Source organism: Gavialis gangeticus, unplaced genomic scaffold (genome assembly GCF_001723915.1).
Source record: "Gavialis gangeticus isolate Ggan-Ray unplaced genomic scaffold, GavGan_comp1, whole genome shotgun sequence".
In the NCBI taxonomy this organism is placed as follows: Eukaryota; Metazoa; Chordata; order Crocodylia; family Gavialidae; genus Gavialis; species Gavialis gangeticus.
The window spans coordinates 21,011,391-21,027,537 of NW_017729031.1; the positions used below are offsets into that span (position 1 = coordinate 21,011,391).

A 16,147-nucleotide genomic window follows, 5' to 3' on the forward strand; every position below is an offset into this window, starting at 1 on the left:
GGTCTCCAAAGTGGGGTGCGCAAGACGATCCATTGGGGTGCGGGAAGAAAATATTAAAACTTCTATTTATATTTATATAAATATGCATATATTGGGGGTGCGTGCTCAAAAATTTTTTACTGATAGGGGTGCGCGAATATAAATATACCTACATTGGAGGTGTGTGCTCAAAAATTTTTTACTGATGGAGTGCATGATCAAACAAGTTTGGAGACCACTAGCCTAGGAGATAGCTTGGATTAAAATTTCTTTAAAATAGTGGTATCCAAGCTTTTTGCTCAGCGAGCTGGACTAGCAGTGCCCAGTATCTGCATGCTGGATCCAGCCAGTGCTCAGGCAGTAGAGCAGGCACTATCTGCCTGTGCACTGGAGGGAGGGGTAGGGCAGGCCAGCCCCAAAGCAACCCCACAGGCGAAAGGGATGTGACCTGGCCCCAACAGGGCAGGGGGAAGGAGGCATTGCCCAGCCCCAGTAGGGGTGGGGACAGGGGTGGGAAATTGGGCGTAGTCCCAAAGGAAGGGTAGGGGACACGGCCCATCCCTAAATCCACAAGAACGGGTGGAGAGGCATGGCTTGGCCCCACGGGAGCGGGGCACGTAACTTGCATCCCAACAGTCACGCAGAGAATGGTGTGTGTGGGGGGGGAGAATATTAATGGCCACTCTTCCTCTGTTGCCAAATTCATGGACCCCAGCAGAGCCCTGCAGACCAGATGCACTGGCTCCACAGCGTGCATATTTGGCCTGTGGTTGGGCACCCCTGATTTAGCACATCTATCCATCTTGCACAACTCTTAGGTAGATAGACTCCTCTTTGAAATTGTTTTACATAACGGAAACAGCTTTCAAAATGTGTTATGATGTGAAAAGGGTAAAAACATTGTCCAAAAAAGGATAGGATCTAACAGCTTATGCTCACTCTGGACATACACTTGAATCCAATGACCCTTGTTATCTTAAACTGGGGAAAGGCACAGACCTTAGGTTAGCATCTTACCAATAAAGCCAATTCATAAGCATTTATTACCTGTTTCACTTTGTGGATTCTAGTGATAAGCTCCTCAGCAGAGACGCTGCCAGCAATTACTTCCAAGGGAACCCCATTGTCTCCTATGAAGAAACTGGATGGAACACACACTACAGGATCTGAATGGTAATTTGTAAAGGCCAATACATGGGATGTAGTTTAAGCAGCGTATTTAAAGGAAAGATGTACAAGTAAACCAAAAAAGGAAAATAAGGTATACATACAATTATGAAACAGTCCAGTCTTCCTACTCGGTTTCTGAAGTGATTTAAATTTGAATATCCTCTAACACAACATTTAGGAGGAAGTTATCAAGCATATCTTTGAATCAATGTTTGTGAAAGAATTCATAAACGTCCCCAAGCAAAAGTACAAGATTATGTATGGACATGACAGAAAACCTGATTGTTTCTTGCTGGGGCAGGAGGGGAGAACCAAAACAAAAACTAATTTATGGTTTAGTGTTAACCACAGAGAAATCCTTTCTGCAAATGAGCAGCCAGCAGAGGATGGAGCATACCCGACCTAATACTAACATTTTGGTTGGATTTTAGTCATGATGTAGAAAGACCAATCAAATAAAAAGAAACATTAAGTGTTATTATACAACATTGACAGCTGGTCTTGTAAGCCTCCACCATGAAGGACTGTTTGAGTTTTAAACGGTATGCTCTTTATTATGCATAACAGAGGTCCTCTGAATTTACATCTCTGTAAATGAAAGCAAATTCAGCCCAAGTCCAACTTCTTTTGTTTTTCTCATCCTCCACAACACATTCAAATTGATAATTTCAAGTTTCATATTTAAAAGCTAATCATCAGTACTAGTACACATTACCATACATAGTTTTTTGTGGCTGCGACTGGCTTATTTTTAATAAAGTTAAAAAAAAAAAAGAAGGAATCTTCTGTTTAGAGACATTATGCAGTTGATATACAGAAACATAGTAACAGCCACATGTGGTCAGAGAAATGACGATCTAACCCAGTTTCCTGTCTTAAAAAACATCAAGTAGAATATGCCTCAGAGGAGGAGTGTAAGGAAGAGGCCAAGCGCAGAATGATCTATACACACTCAATTATGTAGATTCACCTGAATAACTGATGGATGGTATATCACATAATGAGCAGTTAGCCAGCTGTGTTAATCTGAAATCAGGCAGAAGGCAGGGTAGAATGACACCTCAGAGCATAATCAGCAGTCCTTTTACAGCACATGATGAAGTGAGCTTGGGCTTGCAAAAGCTTATGCTATATATATTTAGTCTATTCATACCAACTTTTTTCCTACAAAAGTCTATTAACTCTCTGACCCAGTCAGACGCTGAGGTTCCACCTTGCCCTGCCAATCAGTAGTTATACAGTAGTAGTCAAATATAATGTGAACTTATTTTAAAAGGATACAGATCTGTGAAAATTGCAGACACGCTTCACTGTACAAAACAAAAAGAGATGTTCAGCAGGGACTAACCATTTACACGGTTTACATCCTAGATTAAAGAGTTAACAAGCTCTCTAATCACATCACAAACTAAGTGACACACTACCACTGCACACAGCACTATTTAAATACCTGATACATTACTGACAGTAAACTTATATTATACTTTCCGAAACATCCAGGAATTACTGCTATACTGACTACTTCAGTCAGGAATGAAGTCCACATTAGATGGTTTAGAGAAAAAACGTTGAGCACGAGAGTGAGCCACAACAGGTTTTGGATCTCTGATAGCACACGTCCAACTTACTGACTGCTTGTATCTCATGAAATTTACATAAAACCCACTGAGTGCTGTAAAGTAACAGACATCTTGACTAGAGTCAACAGGTGGCACAAAGAACGATGCTACTTTTATGACCAACATAACTAACAAAACACCTGTGTATTTTTGTACTGTCTCTCTATAATCACCACAGTGGCCCACCTCGGTTCTGGGTTTTTCTGTTGGGACAATGAGAATATTAGTTTCTCAGAGTAATGCAAATTTCCCAAGTAGTTTTCTACTTGACATTTCTGGAATACTTGCATTGTGTCTAATTTTTTTATTTCATTATGGTTCTTCACTTTCAAAAAGAGAAAAAGCATCAATCTCACCTTGATTTGGCTGGTGCTAAAAATACAGCATCAGAAATGTAACTATGATATTCTATACAAAGGTGAAGAAAAACTTTCCATAATCTACTTTTTTTTCAGCCTACAGCTGCATCAAAACTACTGAAATCACTTAGAAAGTTTTGGAGCAGTTAGTTATTCCCAAACAGTGGCCTGCGAGTCTATAAGTGATCCACTGACCGCAGCACCCATCTTTCCCCAGCTCTTTTCAATTACTGTTTGATGGTAAATTTGCTCTCAAAATGTCTCACAAAGTCATCTGTTGGTTCAAAAAGGTCAGGAGCCATTGTTTTACAGCAGCAGTAGTAACTTTCTGGCTGCAGGCCACCTTGAGTTAGAGATGGATGCTAGGACTTGCCCACAGTGGCAAGAGGAGAGCGCCGGCTCCCAGAGCCCAACATTCCCAGGCCAGACCCAATGGTTCAGCAGGCCGATCCAGTCCCAGAATGCCAACCTCTGTTCTGGAGCAAGGAGGGCTATCTCCAAATCAGGTGTATGGTCTTAAAAAACTAGGTATTCTTCTTCTTATTGTTATTAAATGACTGAAAAAGACTGTACAAAATGTAAAGTATTAGAATGTGAGCAAACCTTTTGGTATGAATTTTAATAGCAACAAAACCCTCTGAGGCAGCTTCAGTCACCTTCTCATCCTCCCAACTAGCAGCCATTTGTGTAGATTGTTCATCATCACCTACAAGACATAATACATATGGAAAGTTAAAACACACAACAAATTGCAAGTTTTGTTATGATACTCCCAGAACTGTCAGGATTTGAAAGCGACTGCAAACATCATAAACTGAAGTTGATATTCTAAGTAATTTGAGATTTGCTCGAAGAATTTAAACTACAGAACTTAAACCGGTCAGAAACAACCAAAAAGCCTAAAATGCAATATATATCAGTAAAACACACAATAATTTTTAGGGGGAAAAAGACGCATGGAAGTTATTTTAATATTTCATAACAACCTTGAAAATGTAATCAGTATTCTGTGAAATATGGTATATAGCAGAAGATGCATCCAATCACTAAGACGTTTTACATGTGCAGTAAAGAGTCCTGAAGCATTTTAAAGCAAGTAGTCTGTACCAATTTGCTTAAAGTCAATTATTATATTTGGCAAAGAGTTCTATTAGCTTGCCAAATTGTTCATCAAAAAATCTCTCGCCACAAACGAGTCTTATTTATTTAAAGATTTTTGCTATAGTTTAGAACAGGCAATTTACCACCCCATTTTCCTCCCAGAACCTAGCAAATCTAATATAGTACGATAATCATTATGTGTGTAGTATGCATGGAGATTTACATTGCGATTACTGCAACAGAAGACAAATTCTTTATAACTAATGCATCAAAACAGAAGTTTCTTTCATCTGGCACCTGGGTGCTCAACACTGCTACCAAATTTCTGGCTCCATAGGGAGCCCAGCAAGCCAGACAGGGCCCAACCTGGGCACAGGCAGTGCAGTGCCTGATCCAGGAATTCAGGGGCCAAGCAGACGCAGCCTGGGGATCAGCTCTGTGCCACTCATCCAGCCTGTGGCCAGGAGGTTGAGCACTACTGATATTAGCAGACAGCAAATACAGTACTCATAAAACAGTGCTGCTGCTAATCAGAAGCAACTCTGATTCTAAATTCTTGCTTACGGAAGACTACAATGTTCTAACCCTGAAAATTACCCGTTGGAAAAGTCTCATTTTTAATAATAAATTAATTAACTAATTCTAGAAAATCTGGAGCAAATCCATTGAGGTTTTTTCCTTTTTTGGTTTGAGAGAAAACACTTTCACAGGGGTGCGAACATGAAGCGCATAAAGCTGTGGGCTGGAATGACATACCTTGGGTCAGAGACAGACAGTAGGAGCCACTCACAGGCAGGGCTTCAAAATTAAGTAGGAATCAAGTACACATATGCAGTATGGTATTGTCCCCATCACAGCCAGTTTCAGAAAAGTTTTTGTTTTTTTTAATTACTAAGGGAAAAGATTAAAATCATCTACACTGAGTAAGATGAACTCAAAGCAATGTGCTGCTCAGAAGCATCATCCTTACACTGAGGCAAGTGTGTTTAGGAACATAGGCTTAGAAAGGGCACTGGATTCAGTGGCCCAGGAGACCCTGTGTTTGTAGGCTACCAGTTACATAAAGAATCCCCAACACTGCCACTCCAAACACTCCTACAACTACAAGGGACAACCCCCGAAACCCTAAGAACTCAGTTCATCATGCCCTAGTAAAAAGTAGGGTAAATGAGGGCACTGTCAGTGTCTTCTCACTGCAGTGATAGAGAAGTAGTTTCTCAATATATGTTCAGAAGTCCTTAGGGGAAAAAAAAGACCATGCCTCATAGCAAAGGGACAGACATCCTCCACATCCTTGCCAATCTGAGATAAAAGACAAATTCCTTCCTGATCCCAAATCAGCAACACCCTGAGCAGAAAGACATTCTCTAGCTAGGAACCAGGACGGATAAAAATCTTTTTTTTTAAATTAAAAAACTGGATTTTTTCTATTTAAATCAGATTTTTTGGCTATGACGCTTTAAAAAAAAACCCTATATAAAGATAGCTTTAATGTAAGATATGTTAAAGCTCAGAGATATCATCATGGAATAGGGATTATAACTTCTAATTATATACACTATTTGAGACAATACATTCATAAAGCCTTTGTAGAAAAGTTTTATAAATACGTCACAACAGGCCATGGCCTATACTAGGGGCCCAATTTTATGGGGTTCCCAGAGGTTCCTTTATAGATTAGTAAAGATTGAAGAAAACCATTCTACCCAACAGGACTCAGTGCTCAGCAGAAGATCCCCTTAAGCATCTCTGTGATGCTTAGTTTCAGTTCTCAAAAAAACATGGATGTGTGTCTCCAGAGAATGTCCTTGTTAACAGCAGTATATGAAAAGGAAAGATAACAGATCTGATTACTTATGTATCAGCTCTCTTATCTCTCTGCAAGTTTGTGTACTCAGAGTCAAGCCCTTACCTCTCTCTAAAGAAGTGCAAAGTGTTAAGAAGTTAAATGAAGAAAGGATATCAAACAACAAGAATGTGCCTTTTGTAGAATTGAGGCTTCCTAACCAATGATTTCAATCATGATTTAAATTGAATCCACCCTGCTATGAATCTCTTGGCTTTTTGAAAGCAGGTATGAGCAACAGCTTCTTCCTTACTAAATTGCTTCAGCATTAAATAGAAAAATCCCAGTAAAAACAAAGACAACGTGTCAAAATGTTCCCAGGCTGAGATACAATGTATACTCTCCTTTTCCAGTACTTATCCCAGCCTGCTGATGTACAAGAACTGCAAACTTTTATGCACTGGGTTTTCACCACGCAGTACCATCTTTTTTGCATGCAAGATGTTCCGGATTATAATACAAATGTTGTTTCTGAAAGGCACAACAAAGAAAAAAGCTCTTCCCTTGTAGTAAAACTCAGTCGTAATTTAACTGAGAGCCAAGCCTGCTCACCGGTTTGGTCCCTGTGGATCTCTGCAGATTTTATTTTCAGTTTCAACTAATAAATAGCAGAACTTGCTATTGCTGTATTCCCTGCATATAAATGTACACTCCAATTTCCAGCAGCTAGTTTTGGGAGAAAGGGCGAGCGTTGCATGCAAGAAAATATGGTACCTATCACATTAGTTAACACAATTTTCCTAGTTAGCACTGGGACTATTTTATTCACTATGTTATTCATCTCAAGTGCTACTGATAGCAGGTGTAATGCAAAAATTATATAACAACATTTCTCCTTGTAAACACAAGGAGGTATACAATTAGTTGATCTAGAAATATCTATCTTGTTCTCCTTTAACACCAGTGTACAGTTTAGGGACAGAGGGCATTTATACACATGCTCTAGGAGTGGGGGGGAGGGGCACTAACTAGAGCGGCTCTGAGAAGTGCTCTAATTAAAGCTCCCAGAGCATCTCGTGCATTAGCGTCCCCACGCTTAAAAATGGTGGTGGGAGTGCTTTAACTAAAGCTCGTTGAATGCTGGAGTCGCTTGAGTCTGCAGGAACAAGACGCTGAAGTCTGCTGGAGTGCAGTAATTACCTTGCTCCAGCAGACTTGATTAATGTCATTAATTTGCTGCAATTCCAGTGCGTTGGGGCTGTTTGTGTATACGTGCCCAGAGGCTGCTAGTTTCCTAAGAGCCATTTGATCTCACGCTGCTGGCTCCTCTTCCTTGTTTCAAAATATTTAGATGCATGAATCAGGCTGCAAAATGATTCCTTTTCACCTCCCAGAAAGGACACATGCTTATCCTATTAAACTGCTAAAAATACCTAAATACTTGCTTAACATTAATTTCCTCTGGTAAACAAATGCTGTGGTTCCCAAAGTAATTTTGTGAGATCACAAATTGGTCATGACTCATGAGGTTATCAACAATACACTCATATTAAGATGGGAATTCACAAATGAAAAAGTGGAAAACCTATATTATATAAACAACATCTCATTGTACTTATTTTAAGGTCTGCGACCATAATTTAAATTAAATTGCTAAGTCATGTGTATTGTTGTTTATATAATCCTTTCCTATTTCAGAAGTAAAGTTTATCTAATATTTCCTACTGAATAATTGTATCTTGAAACTTCTAACCCCCCCGCAAATATATAAAATGAGTATTGCATTATAAAACATCCAGTTAAAAAGGGAATTAAAAACCTACGCAACAGAGTTCCAAATTGCTAAAAATATCTTGAGACCCCTGTCTGTAGGAGCTCTTCCGTTTCCAAGATGGGAAAAGCATCACTTCAGTATTTCTATAGCAGATGATCACAGCACTGGTATGGCTCGAATAGTGACTGCTCCTCTTTAGTTTGCTTAATAAATACAGAGATGCACAGAGAGGAAGGATGTATGCATTCTCCGTAATAGGCAAGGACTGCAGGAAACTGAAATATTCCCGATAACAGGCAAAGACCATTTAGCTTCTCAAGAATTGGCATGAACTGTCAAATATAGAGGTACCCCGATATATCGGTCCATGCCGTATCAGCACCAATAAGAGGAAAATTGACATTATCAATAATCGGCTTATTTTGTCTGATGTGGCTGATAATGCTGCCGATAAATGCCGCTTCATGCGCATAGCAACAGTATGCACGGGGCCAAGAGCGCAGCCCAGCAGCTTGCAGAGCAGCATCCAGCTAGTAAGTCTGTTGGGCAAAAGGGGCATGGGGAGGAACAGACTGAGTCTTCCCGCCCCCCCAACCCCCACACCTGAGTGAGGGAGGGAATGGGACTGGAGCAGGTGCTGTGCAGCCGGAACAGGGAGGGGCGTGGGACGTAGCCAGGGGCTCATCTGGAGGGTGTGGGAGGGTGGGTGGCTCCCGCCACTGCACGCACTCCCAGGGAAGACATGGGGAGGGGAGGGGTAGGGGTGTGCCCCACTGGATTTGTCCAGGGGGCAAGAATGGCCTGCCGCTGTGCACTCGGGGCTGGAGCTGTTCCAGCCTCTGCCCAGCAGCTGTACTCGGGCTGGATGGGGTGGGTGGTAGCAACACTGGGAGTGGGGCTGGGGGGGGGCTAGAGCCACCCCAAAATTTACCTTAGCCCCTCCCAGCACTGCCTCTGCCCACCCCACCTGGCCCAAGCACAGCCACTATGAAGAAGCTGGAGTAGCCCCAACCCTGAGCTTGCAGCAGTAGCCCATCCTCACCCCCCATGCCTCCCTCAAGGGCGAGTACAGTGGCGGGAGCCACCCTCTTGCCCCCATATGAGCTGCTGGCTATGTCCTGCGCCTGGCTCCACTCTGGCCAAGCAGTACCTACCCTGCCTCTGCCCCACTCCCTCCCTCACTGCAGGGACTTTGATTCTGCTCTCCGCACCCCTCCCCCCCGATTTACCAGCTGGATGCTGCTCTCCAAGCTGCTGGGCTGCATATCAGCAACTGGACTGGTACCAGACAATACGGCTGGTCAATAATCGGCCACCATTATTGGCCCCAAAAAATCTTTACTGATGCACCCTTAGTCAAATAGCTTAAATGTGTTGATTCCTGACTCCTTTATAATAAAATAAACCAATACTTAGTGGCTCTTAAGAAATGAGGAATTCACTATATCCTAAAACTAAATTTCTCATTTCTTCTGGTGTTCAGCAGGCCTTTAAGATACACATGATAAAGCTGAATTAAAACACACGTTGGAGGTTACTTTCTATTTGACTTACAAGAATAACTAAGGAGTCAAAAAAACAGAAAAATGTGCACTTGAAATCAGAAAATCATAGAAACGTAGGGCTAGAGGTGATCTAGTCCAGCCTGCCTGAGGCAGAATCATTCCTGTCCAAATCATCCTATACAATCCATAATCTCAATTCTGTATAAAACTACACATAACTATCAAGTGTAGTATGACACGCAGCCACAGCTTTACAGGTATTAAATATCTAGCTTTGCTGGGAACTACAGCTTTCAGTTCACGGTAGATTACTTCCACTTTTCATTCTTAAACAACTCCACTGTTGTTCTTTCTCTCTGCTCACCTTCTGGCAAAAATCTTAAGAGTCCCGCTGGCTCTTCATTCAGATTAAAAATTCTGTGACATTATTTTTGTAAAGACAAGAGGTTGCCTGAATTTCTCCACCAAGGATGGTTTAGAGCATTCTATTAAATTGTTGGCTCCTATCCCACTAATTTCACTGTACAATGAAACCTATCTAAGATGAAATCACAAGAAACCAGGAAAAAGTTCCAACTAAAACAGTTTTGTCTTTGCATCCCCTCTGCTCCCTACTCACAGTCTGCCACATACCAGCTTCTCTGCTCTACTATTTCTATTTCTCTCAACATCCTAGCCCAGCCTAGCCCAAGTACTAACTTCCTGCTCGTAACATGTATGCACACACAAACAAAGGAGGTATTTACGTTCCAGGATATACAGGATAATTCTACACGTGGCCTCCAAATTTCCTTTCCATTTTCAATTTAGATAGGTTCTAGCTAATGAATATAAAATATATATTAATTCCTCATAAAGCATGCTGGGACTAGAATTTTCCCGGCTTGAACAGGTTTCCTGCTTTTACAGGTTCTGTTTTAGATAGATTTTACTGTATATAAAGCATGCAGAAAATACTGTTTTTTCCCTTGAAATTACTCATATTTATTTACCAGAAATTAAGTAGTATAGTTCCACAAGATTTTGTCCAAGAGACAACTACTTTAGCTACCTAATCTTAACGCTAGCTTTCATTTCCCCTCTAAAAAAATGCCCTCTCAGGCAAGAAAGATGATAAATTTAAGTGGTATTGTTTACAAAAAGATTACCAGCCTCTAAAAGCAGTGGACTTATAAGGATAGTGCCATGTCAAGTCAAGCCAAGCATAGAAATGTAAGCATATTCTGTCAAGACCACATTCTGTAAAGCCTGCTGGAGGTACAGAAAACAACAGCAAGAGTGAGTTTCACATCAAATGAAGGATTAGCTTCAGAGGAATTAATTCCAACAAAAGATGAAACAAATCCAAACCCATGAGATCCTGCAGAATCTGCTTATCGTTATACAGCGGTTCGGCGTGATAGCAGTTATGCAATCCCACTGAGTAATGTTCTGGTTCACAACAGATACTTTCCTGAACTGGTTTTCTGTAGGAGTCTCTAATCCAATTATTTAACACGTAAAGCCAGGTTATACTAGGTTGCAGCAGCATGTTACTCACAGTCCTTTAAAACTGGGAGTTCTGTTCCTTACATTACAAGGTCACATGAACTACACAATTCACCTACTTAAAAGTGACAGCTGCTGTGTTTGAGTTATTGTTAAACTTTTTAAACTAAGAAAGTAATTATTTACAACTACTGTTTCAAGAAAACGGGGTTGAGGAAACTGAAGTGGTTAAGCTCTTAAGAAAGGGATGAAGAGAGCAAGATAAAGTCTGAGACAGAAGAGAGGCAAGACATTTTTGTAATACTTTTTATTGGACCAGCTACACAGCAGGAAGAGCTCTTGGACAAGCTTTTGGGGATCAAGACAGACAAAAGCTGGTCTAAAGCTCTCCCCGCTATTCAACCGGTTCAATAAGAGGCATCACAAAAACCCTCGCTTCTTGTATATTTCCTAGACCATTAGGGTTACCATAACACTCCAGCCCTACAAAGGAGAAATAGTAATATTCACATCTTTCTCAAACATACATTTTCTAGAACCAGCAGGAAGAAAATGTGGTCCTTTGTTTGGTTTGGTCCTTTGTTTTCTGTTGCCTGTTCAGGAGGTGCAAGAAAAATCAAAGCTTTTAAAATGGGAATGGACAATTGATTTCTAGTTCTAGCATGGTTTAGGTTACTGGACTAAGAATAGATTCATAGATTAAGGGTCGGAAGGGACCTAGCAGATCTTCTAGCCCGACCCCCCGCCAGGGCGGGAGAACAACAAAAAACCCCAAAAAGAGAAACGGGACTCAAATGAGTCCAGCCAGGTAGGCATCCAGCCTCTTCTTAAAGACCCCCAGGGTAGGGGCCAGCACCACTTCCCTTGGAAGTTGGTTCCAGCTCCTAGCCGCCCTAACCGTGAAGTAGTTTTTGCGGATGTCCAATCTATACCTCCTCTCCATCAACTTGTGCCCATTACTCCTTGTTATGCCAGCGGGCGCTAGGGGAAACAGCGTCTCCCCCAAACCCTTCTGGTCCCCCCTAGTGAGTTTATAGACGGTCACCAGGTCCCCCCTCAGCCTTCTCTTGTGGAGGCTGAATAGGTTCAGGTCCCGCAGTCTCTCACTGTAGGGTCTGCCCTGTTGTCCCCGGATCATGCGGGTGGCCCTCCTCTGGACCCTCTCCATGTTGTCCACATCCCTCTTGAAATGGGGCGCACAGAACTGGACACAATACTCCAGCTGTGGCCTGACCAGCGTCGCGTAGAGGGGGAGGATCACCTCCTTGGCTCTACTCGAGATGCACCTGTGGATGCACGACAAGGTCCGGTTAGCCCTGCCAACCATGACCTCGCATTGTCGGCCCATGTTCATCTTGGAGTCAATAATGACTCCAAGATCTCTTTCTGCCTCCGTGCTCTCGAGTAGGGAGTTCCCCATTGTGTAAGTGTGCTGCTGGTTCCTACTGCCCAAGTGCAGCACCCTGCACTTGTCCGTATTGAAACGCATCCTGTTCCTGTTAGCCCACCCCTGTAACCTATCCAGATCCCTCTGCAATCTCTCCCTCCCTGCTAGCGTGCTCACCTCCCCCCAAATTTTGGTGTCATCAGCGAATTTAAACAGGTTACTTTCCACCCCATCATCCAGATCGCTGATGAAGAAATTGAACAGCGCAGGCCCCAGGACCGAGCCCTGGGGGACTCCGCTACCCACCTCCCCCCAGGTCGAGTATGACCCATCCACCACCACCCTCTGAGTGCGACCCCTCAGCCAATCTGCAATCCATCTGACTGTGTAGGCATCGATGCCACAGTCACCTAGTTTTTTTAACTAGGATGGGGTGAGAGACGGTGTCAAAGGCCTTGCTGAAGTCCAGAAAGACTACATCTACCACGACACTTGCATTACCCATTACAATTTCCATTCTGGAATTTAAAGAATGGTTTCTACGTTAGCTTCTTTTTACTACATTTCTTTTCTATAAAGGAAGCTAGTAAAACTGTGGAAGTAACGTGAATGTTTAAATGTGGTTTCTTGCCGATACCATGGTTCTAAAATGCCTTCTCTGACCAGCACAGACCAATACTTTTTATGATAATGTTGTCAAACTACCTTAGAGTAGACTGCTGGCCTAAAGCATGCATCCACAGGTGCATCTCGAGTAGAGCCAAGGAGGTGATCCTCCCCCTCTACGCGACGCTGGTCAGGCCACAGCTGGAGTATTGTGTCCAGTTCTGTGCGCCCCATTTCAAGAGGGATGTGGACAACATGGAGAGGGTCCAGAGGAGGGCCACCCGCATGATCCGGGGACAACAGGGCAGACCCTACAGTGAGAGACTGCGGGACCTGAACCTATTCAGCCTCCACAAGAGAAGGCTGAGGGGGGACCTGGTGACCGTCTATAAACTCACTAGGGGGGACCAGAAGGGTTTGGGGGAGATGCTGTTTCCCCTAGCGCCCGCTGGCATAACAAGGAGTAATGGGCACAAGTTGATGGAGAGGAGGTATAGATTGGACATCCGCAAAAACTACTTCACAGTTAGGGCGGCTAGGAGCTGGAACCAACTTCCAAGGGAAGTGGTGCTGGCCCCTACCCTGGGGGTCTTTAAGAAGAGGCTGGATGCCTACCTGGCTGGACTCGTTTGAGTCCCGTTTCTCTTTTTGGGGTTTTTTGTTGTTCTCCCGCCCTGGCGGGGGGCCGGGCTAGAAGATCTACTAGGTCCCTTCCGACCCTAAAACTATGAAACTATGCATGACAAACTGTTAAAAAAAAATTTGCCACTGTAACAGATACAGCCCAAAACAAAGATGCCTTTACAATTAACTGTGGCATGCATGGATGGTTTCCTAAATTACATTTACTCTTTTGGTGTTTAGTCTCTATTCGCAGCTAGACTGAAGCTGGATACAGTTTAGTCATTTTCATATCGGTATGTATTATGATATTGGATACAAATGTACTTTTGTAGTTTCCTGATCTTACTGGAAAATAATCCAGTGAGGGATTTAGCACGCACCCAAGACACTGTCTGCCTGCGATGGGGAAATCACCTCTGTAACAGACAGAAAAGGCCTTCCCATGAGAGAGGCCTTCCACAGAGACAATAACCCTCTGGAGCACTTTGGTGACTCAGGAGAATGCTGGCTGGAAGTGATTTGGGCAGCTGGCTGTTCACTTAATTTTTTGATTTTTCCCAAGCTGGGGGAAGGGTTGGAGGCCCCAGTTGCCAGGGCAATTAGAATGAGCAGTATGACTTATCTCTAAAAATACTGGTAGGTCTCTCAGAAGGGTTAAGCTGTAGGCAGATGAGAGGGTAAGAAACTGCTTGTTTTGCTTTTGTCTCCAAAAGTATAGTTCAGAGGTAGGCAATGTTTTTGGCTGGGGTGCCAAAAAAACTGCAACGTCTACCTTGTAAGGAGCCAGAGTGCTGGCATGCCAGGAAAAAAAAAAAAAACCAGGACAGGGGTACATGACAGAATGCACTGCATATTAATGTAGTTAATAATCATAAATGCTACTTTTTTCTTCTTTTTTTACAGTAAATATGTGGTTTTCTAAAAATTCTAAACCTGGTGACAATAAATAAAACTTCATATACTACCTTTGTTGTTGAGTATTCTTTTTTCTGTTAACCGTGTTGTGATGAGAGAGAAAGGAGACAGAAAGGAGAAAGAAAGAGAAAAAAAAGAAAGAGGAAGAAGAGAAAAAAGAAGGGAAGAGAGAACCAGACATGTGCATATGTGCGGACACAGAACCACACACATAACAGACACCCTTGCACGCACACCCAGAACCACACACAGACAGACAAATGTACAGAACACACGTGTACACGTACACAGAATCAGACACACACGCACATGGCTTGTCTGCTGGGCTGCAGGACAAGGTCTGACCAGACTATGCCACAGGCCCACTGCAGCACTTGTGCTTCCCCAGGGAGCTGGCTCATGGGCTGCAGCACGGCTCTGGCCTGGAGCCCACCCATCAGCCAGCTACGGGGGCAGCACTGGGGTGGGGGAAGGGATATGGCCACCCCAAAATTTGCCTTAGTCCCCTTGTAGCCAACCCTCTCAGCACAGCTGCCGCCCGCCCCGTGCAGCTGAGCCCACAAAGGTGCAGTACTCCCTGGGCAGTGCTGGAGGGGTGGCAGCCTCAGGAGAATTATGGGGTAGCCGTAGCTCCCCAAGCACCACCCCTGTGCACCCCACCATCTGCTCTGAGGTGTGCATGCAGTTGCCACCAGCAAGGAACTGGTGCCAACTGCAACATGTGCCCTGGGGCACAGGGCAGGGGAAAGGCTGGGGCAGCTCCAACCCCACAACCTCCACCACTGTCCACCCAGAAGCCTGCATGTGTGCACTGCCTAAGCCTGTCCCCAGTCCTGCACCCCAAGGCATGTGTTGCAGTTGCTGTCAGCATGGAGCTGGTGCCGGGTGCAAGGAACGCTGGCAGTGACTGCATACGCACCTCAGAGCTGACAGTGTGGGAGGAGTCCAGGATTGCGCTGCCTCCCGCCTCTCCCCCTCTGTCCATCCAAGGGGTGCATGCAGCCGCTGCTGGCACAAAGCCTGGCTGGGACTCTGGAGCCTGGTGGATAGGGGCAGTGCTAGAGGAGCTCAGGAGGGTCCTCCCCATAGTCAACCCTCCAGTGCTTTTACCCACCTACCCCACACACCTAAGCACACCTGCTCCTGCCCATAGCACAGTCCTTCCTGAGCCCCTCCCCCCCAGAAAAAGACTAGCACTGCCCCTGCAACTGGCCCAAGCTTTGAGTAGCTGCTGCCAGCCACAGAGCTCAGGCTGCTTGCAGCAAGGCTTGCAGACTACTAGCCACTTGCGGGGGGCAACTCTGGTTCTGTGGCTGGCAGCAGCTGCCCCAAGCCCGGACCTGCCATGGCATGCCTAGCAAAATGGCCTCACATGCCACGTTAGCATGTGTGCCAGGGGATCCCAATCCCTGGCATATTTGGTTTTGCTTGTATAACTCTTTCATCCTATGTAATAAACCTTTTTGTTGTTTGCCTCCTTACCAATTGCCTGTGGAAATAGCAGCACAGCAGAGAGAAACTTGGGGCTCTGGTGCCCACCCGTGAGTAGGTTTGTGACAGCTACTGCAAAGACTTTTATTTTTCTACTATGACTGAGGTATCCAAGGTCCTTAAACACAGTCATTGCCAAACCTCTTTTCAAATGTAGGACCTAGACCAGTGGAGCTCAATCTTTTAGTGGCAGGCTATGGCCAGTAAGGAAAGGGAGAAGCAGGTGTCTGCCAGTGTGAGGGGGGAGGGGAGGAGGAAGAGAGATTACTTCCAGGCTGTGCAAGGAATCAGCAGCACTGTGCAGGACAGGCAAGCAGATGAACTGGGCCAGGCTGCTTGCTGC

The 16,147-nt window shown here is 44.1% G+C and overlaps 1 protein-coding gene across 1 annotated transcript in view; it reads right to left on the reverse strand.

Moving 5' to 3' along the window:
- Positions 1 to 3,888, reverse strand: part of UBXN4 (UBX domain protein 4) — a gene marked incomplete at its 5' end in the record, with an annotated part of 14,440 nt that extends 10,552 nt beyond the window's left edge. The window contains 3 exons of the mRNA XM_019522480.1: positions 1,027 to 1,145; positions 2,431 to 2,459; positions 3,731 to 3,888. Of these exons, the coding sequence (XP_019378025.1) occupies positions 1,027 to 1,145; positions 2,431 to 2,459; positions 3,731 to 3,888 (306 nt within the window). The remainder of the gene's footprint in view (positions 1 to 1,026; positions 1,146 to 2,430; positions 2,460 to 3,730) is intronic.
- Positions 3,889 to 16,147: the final 12,259 nt, after the last annotated feature.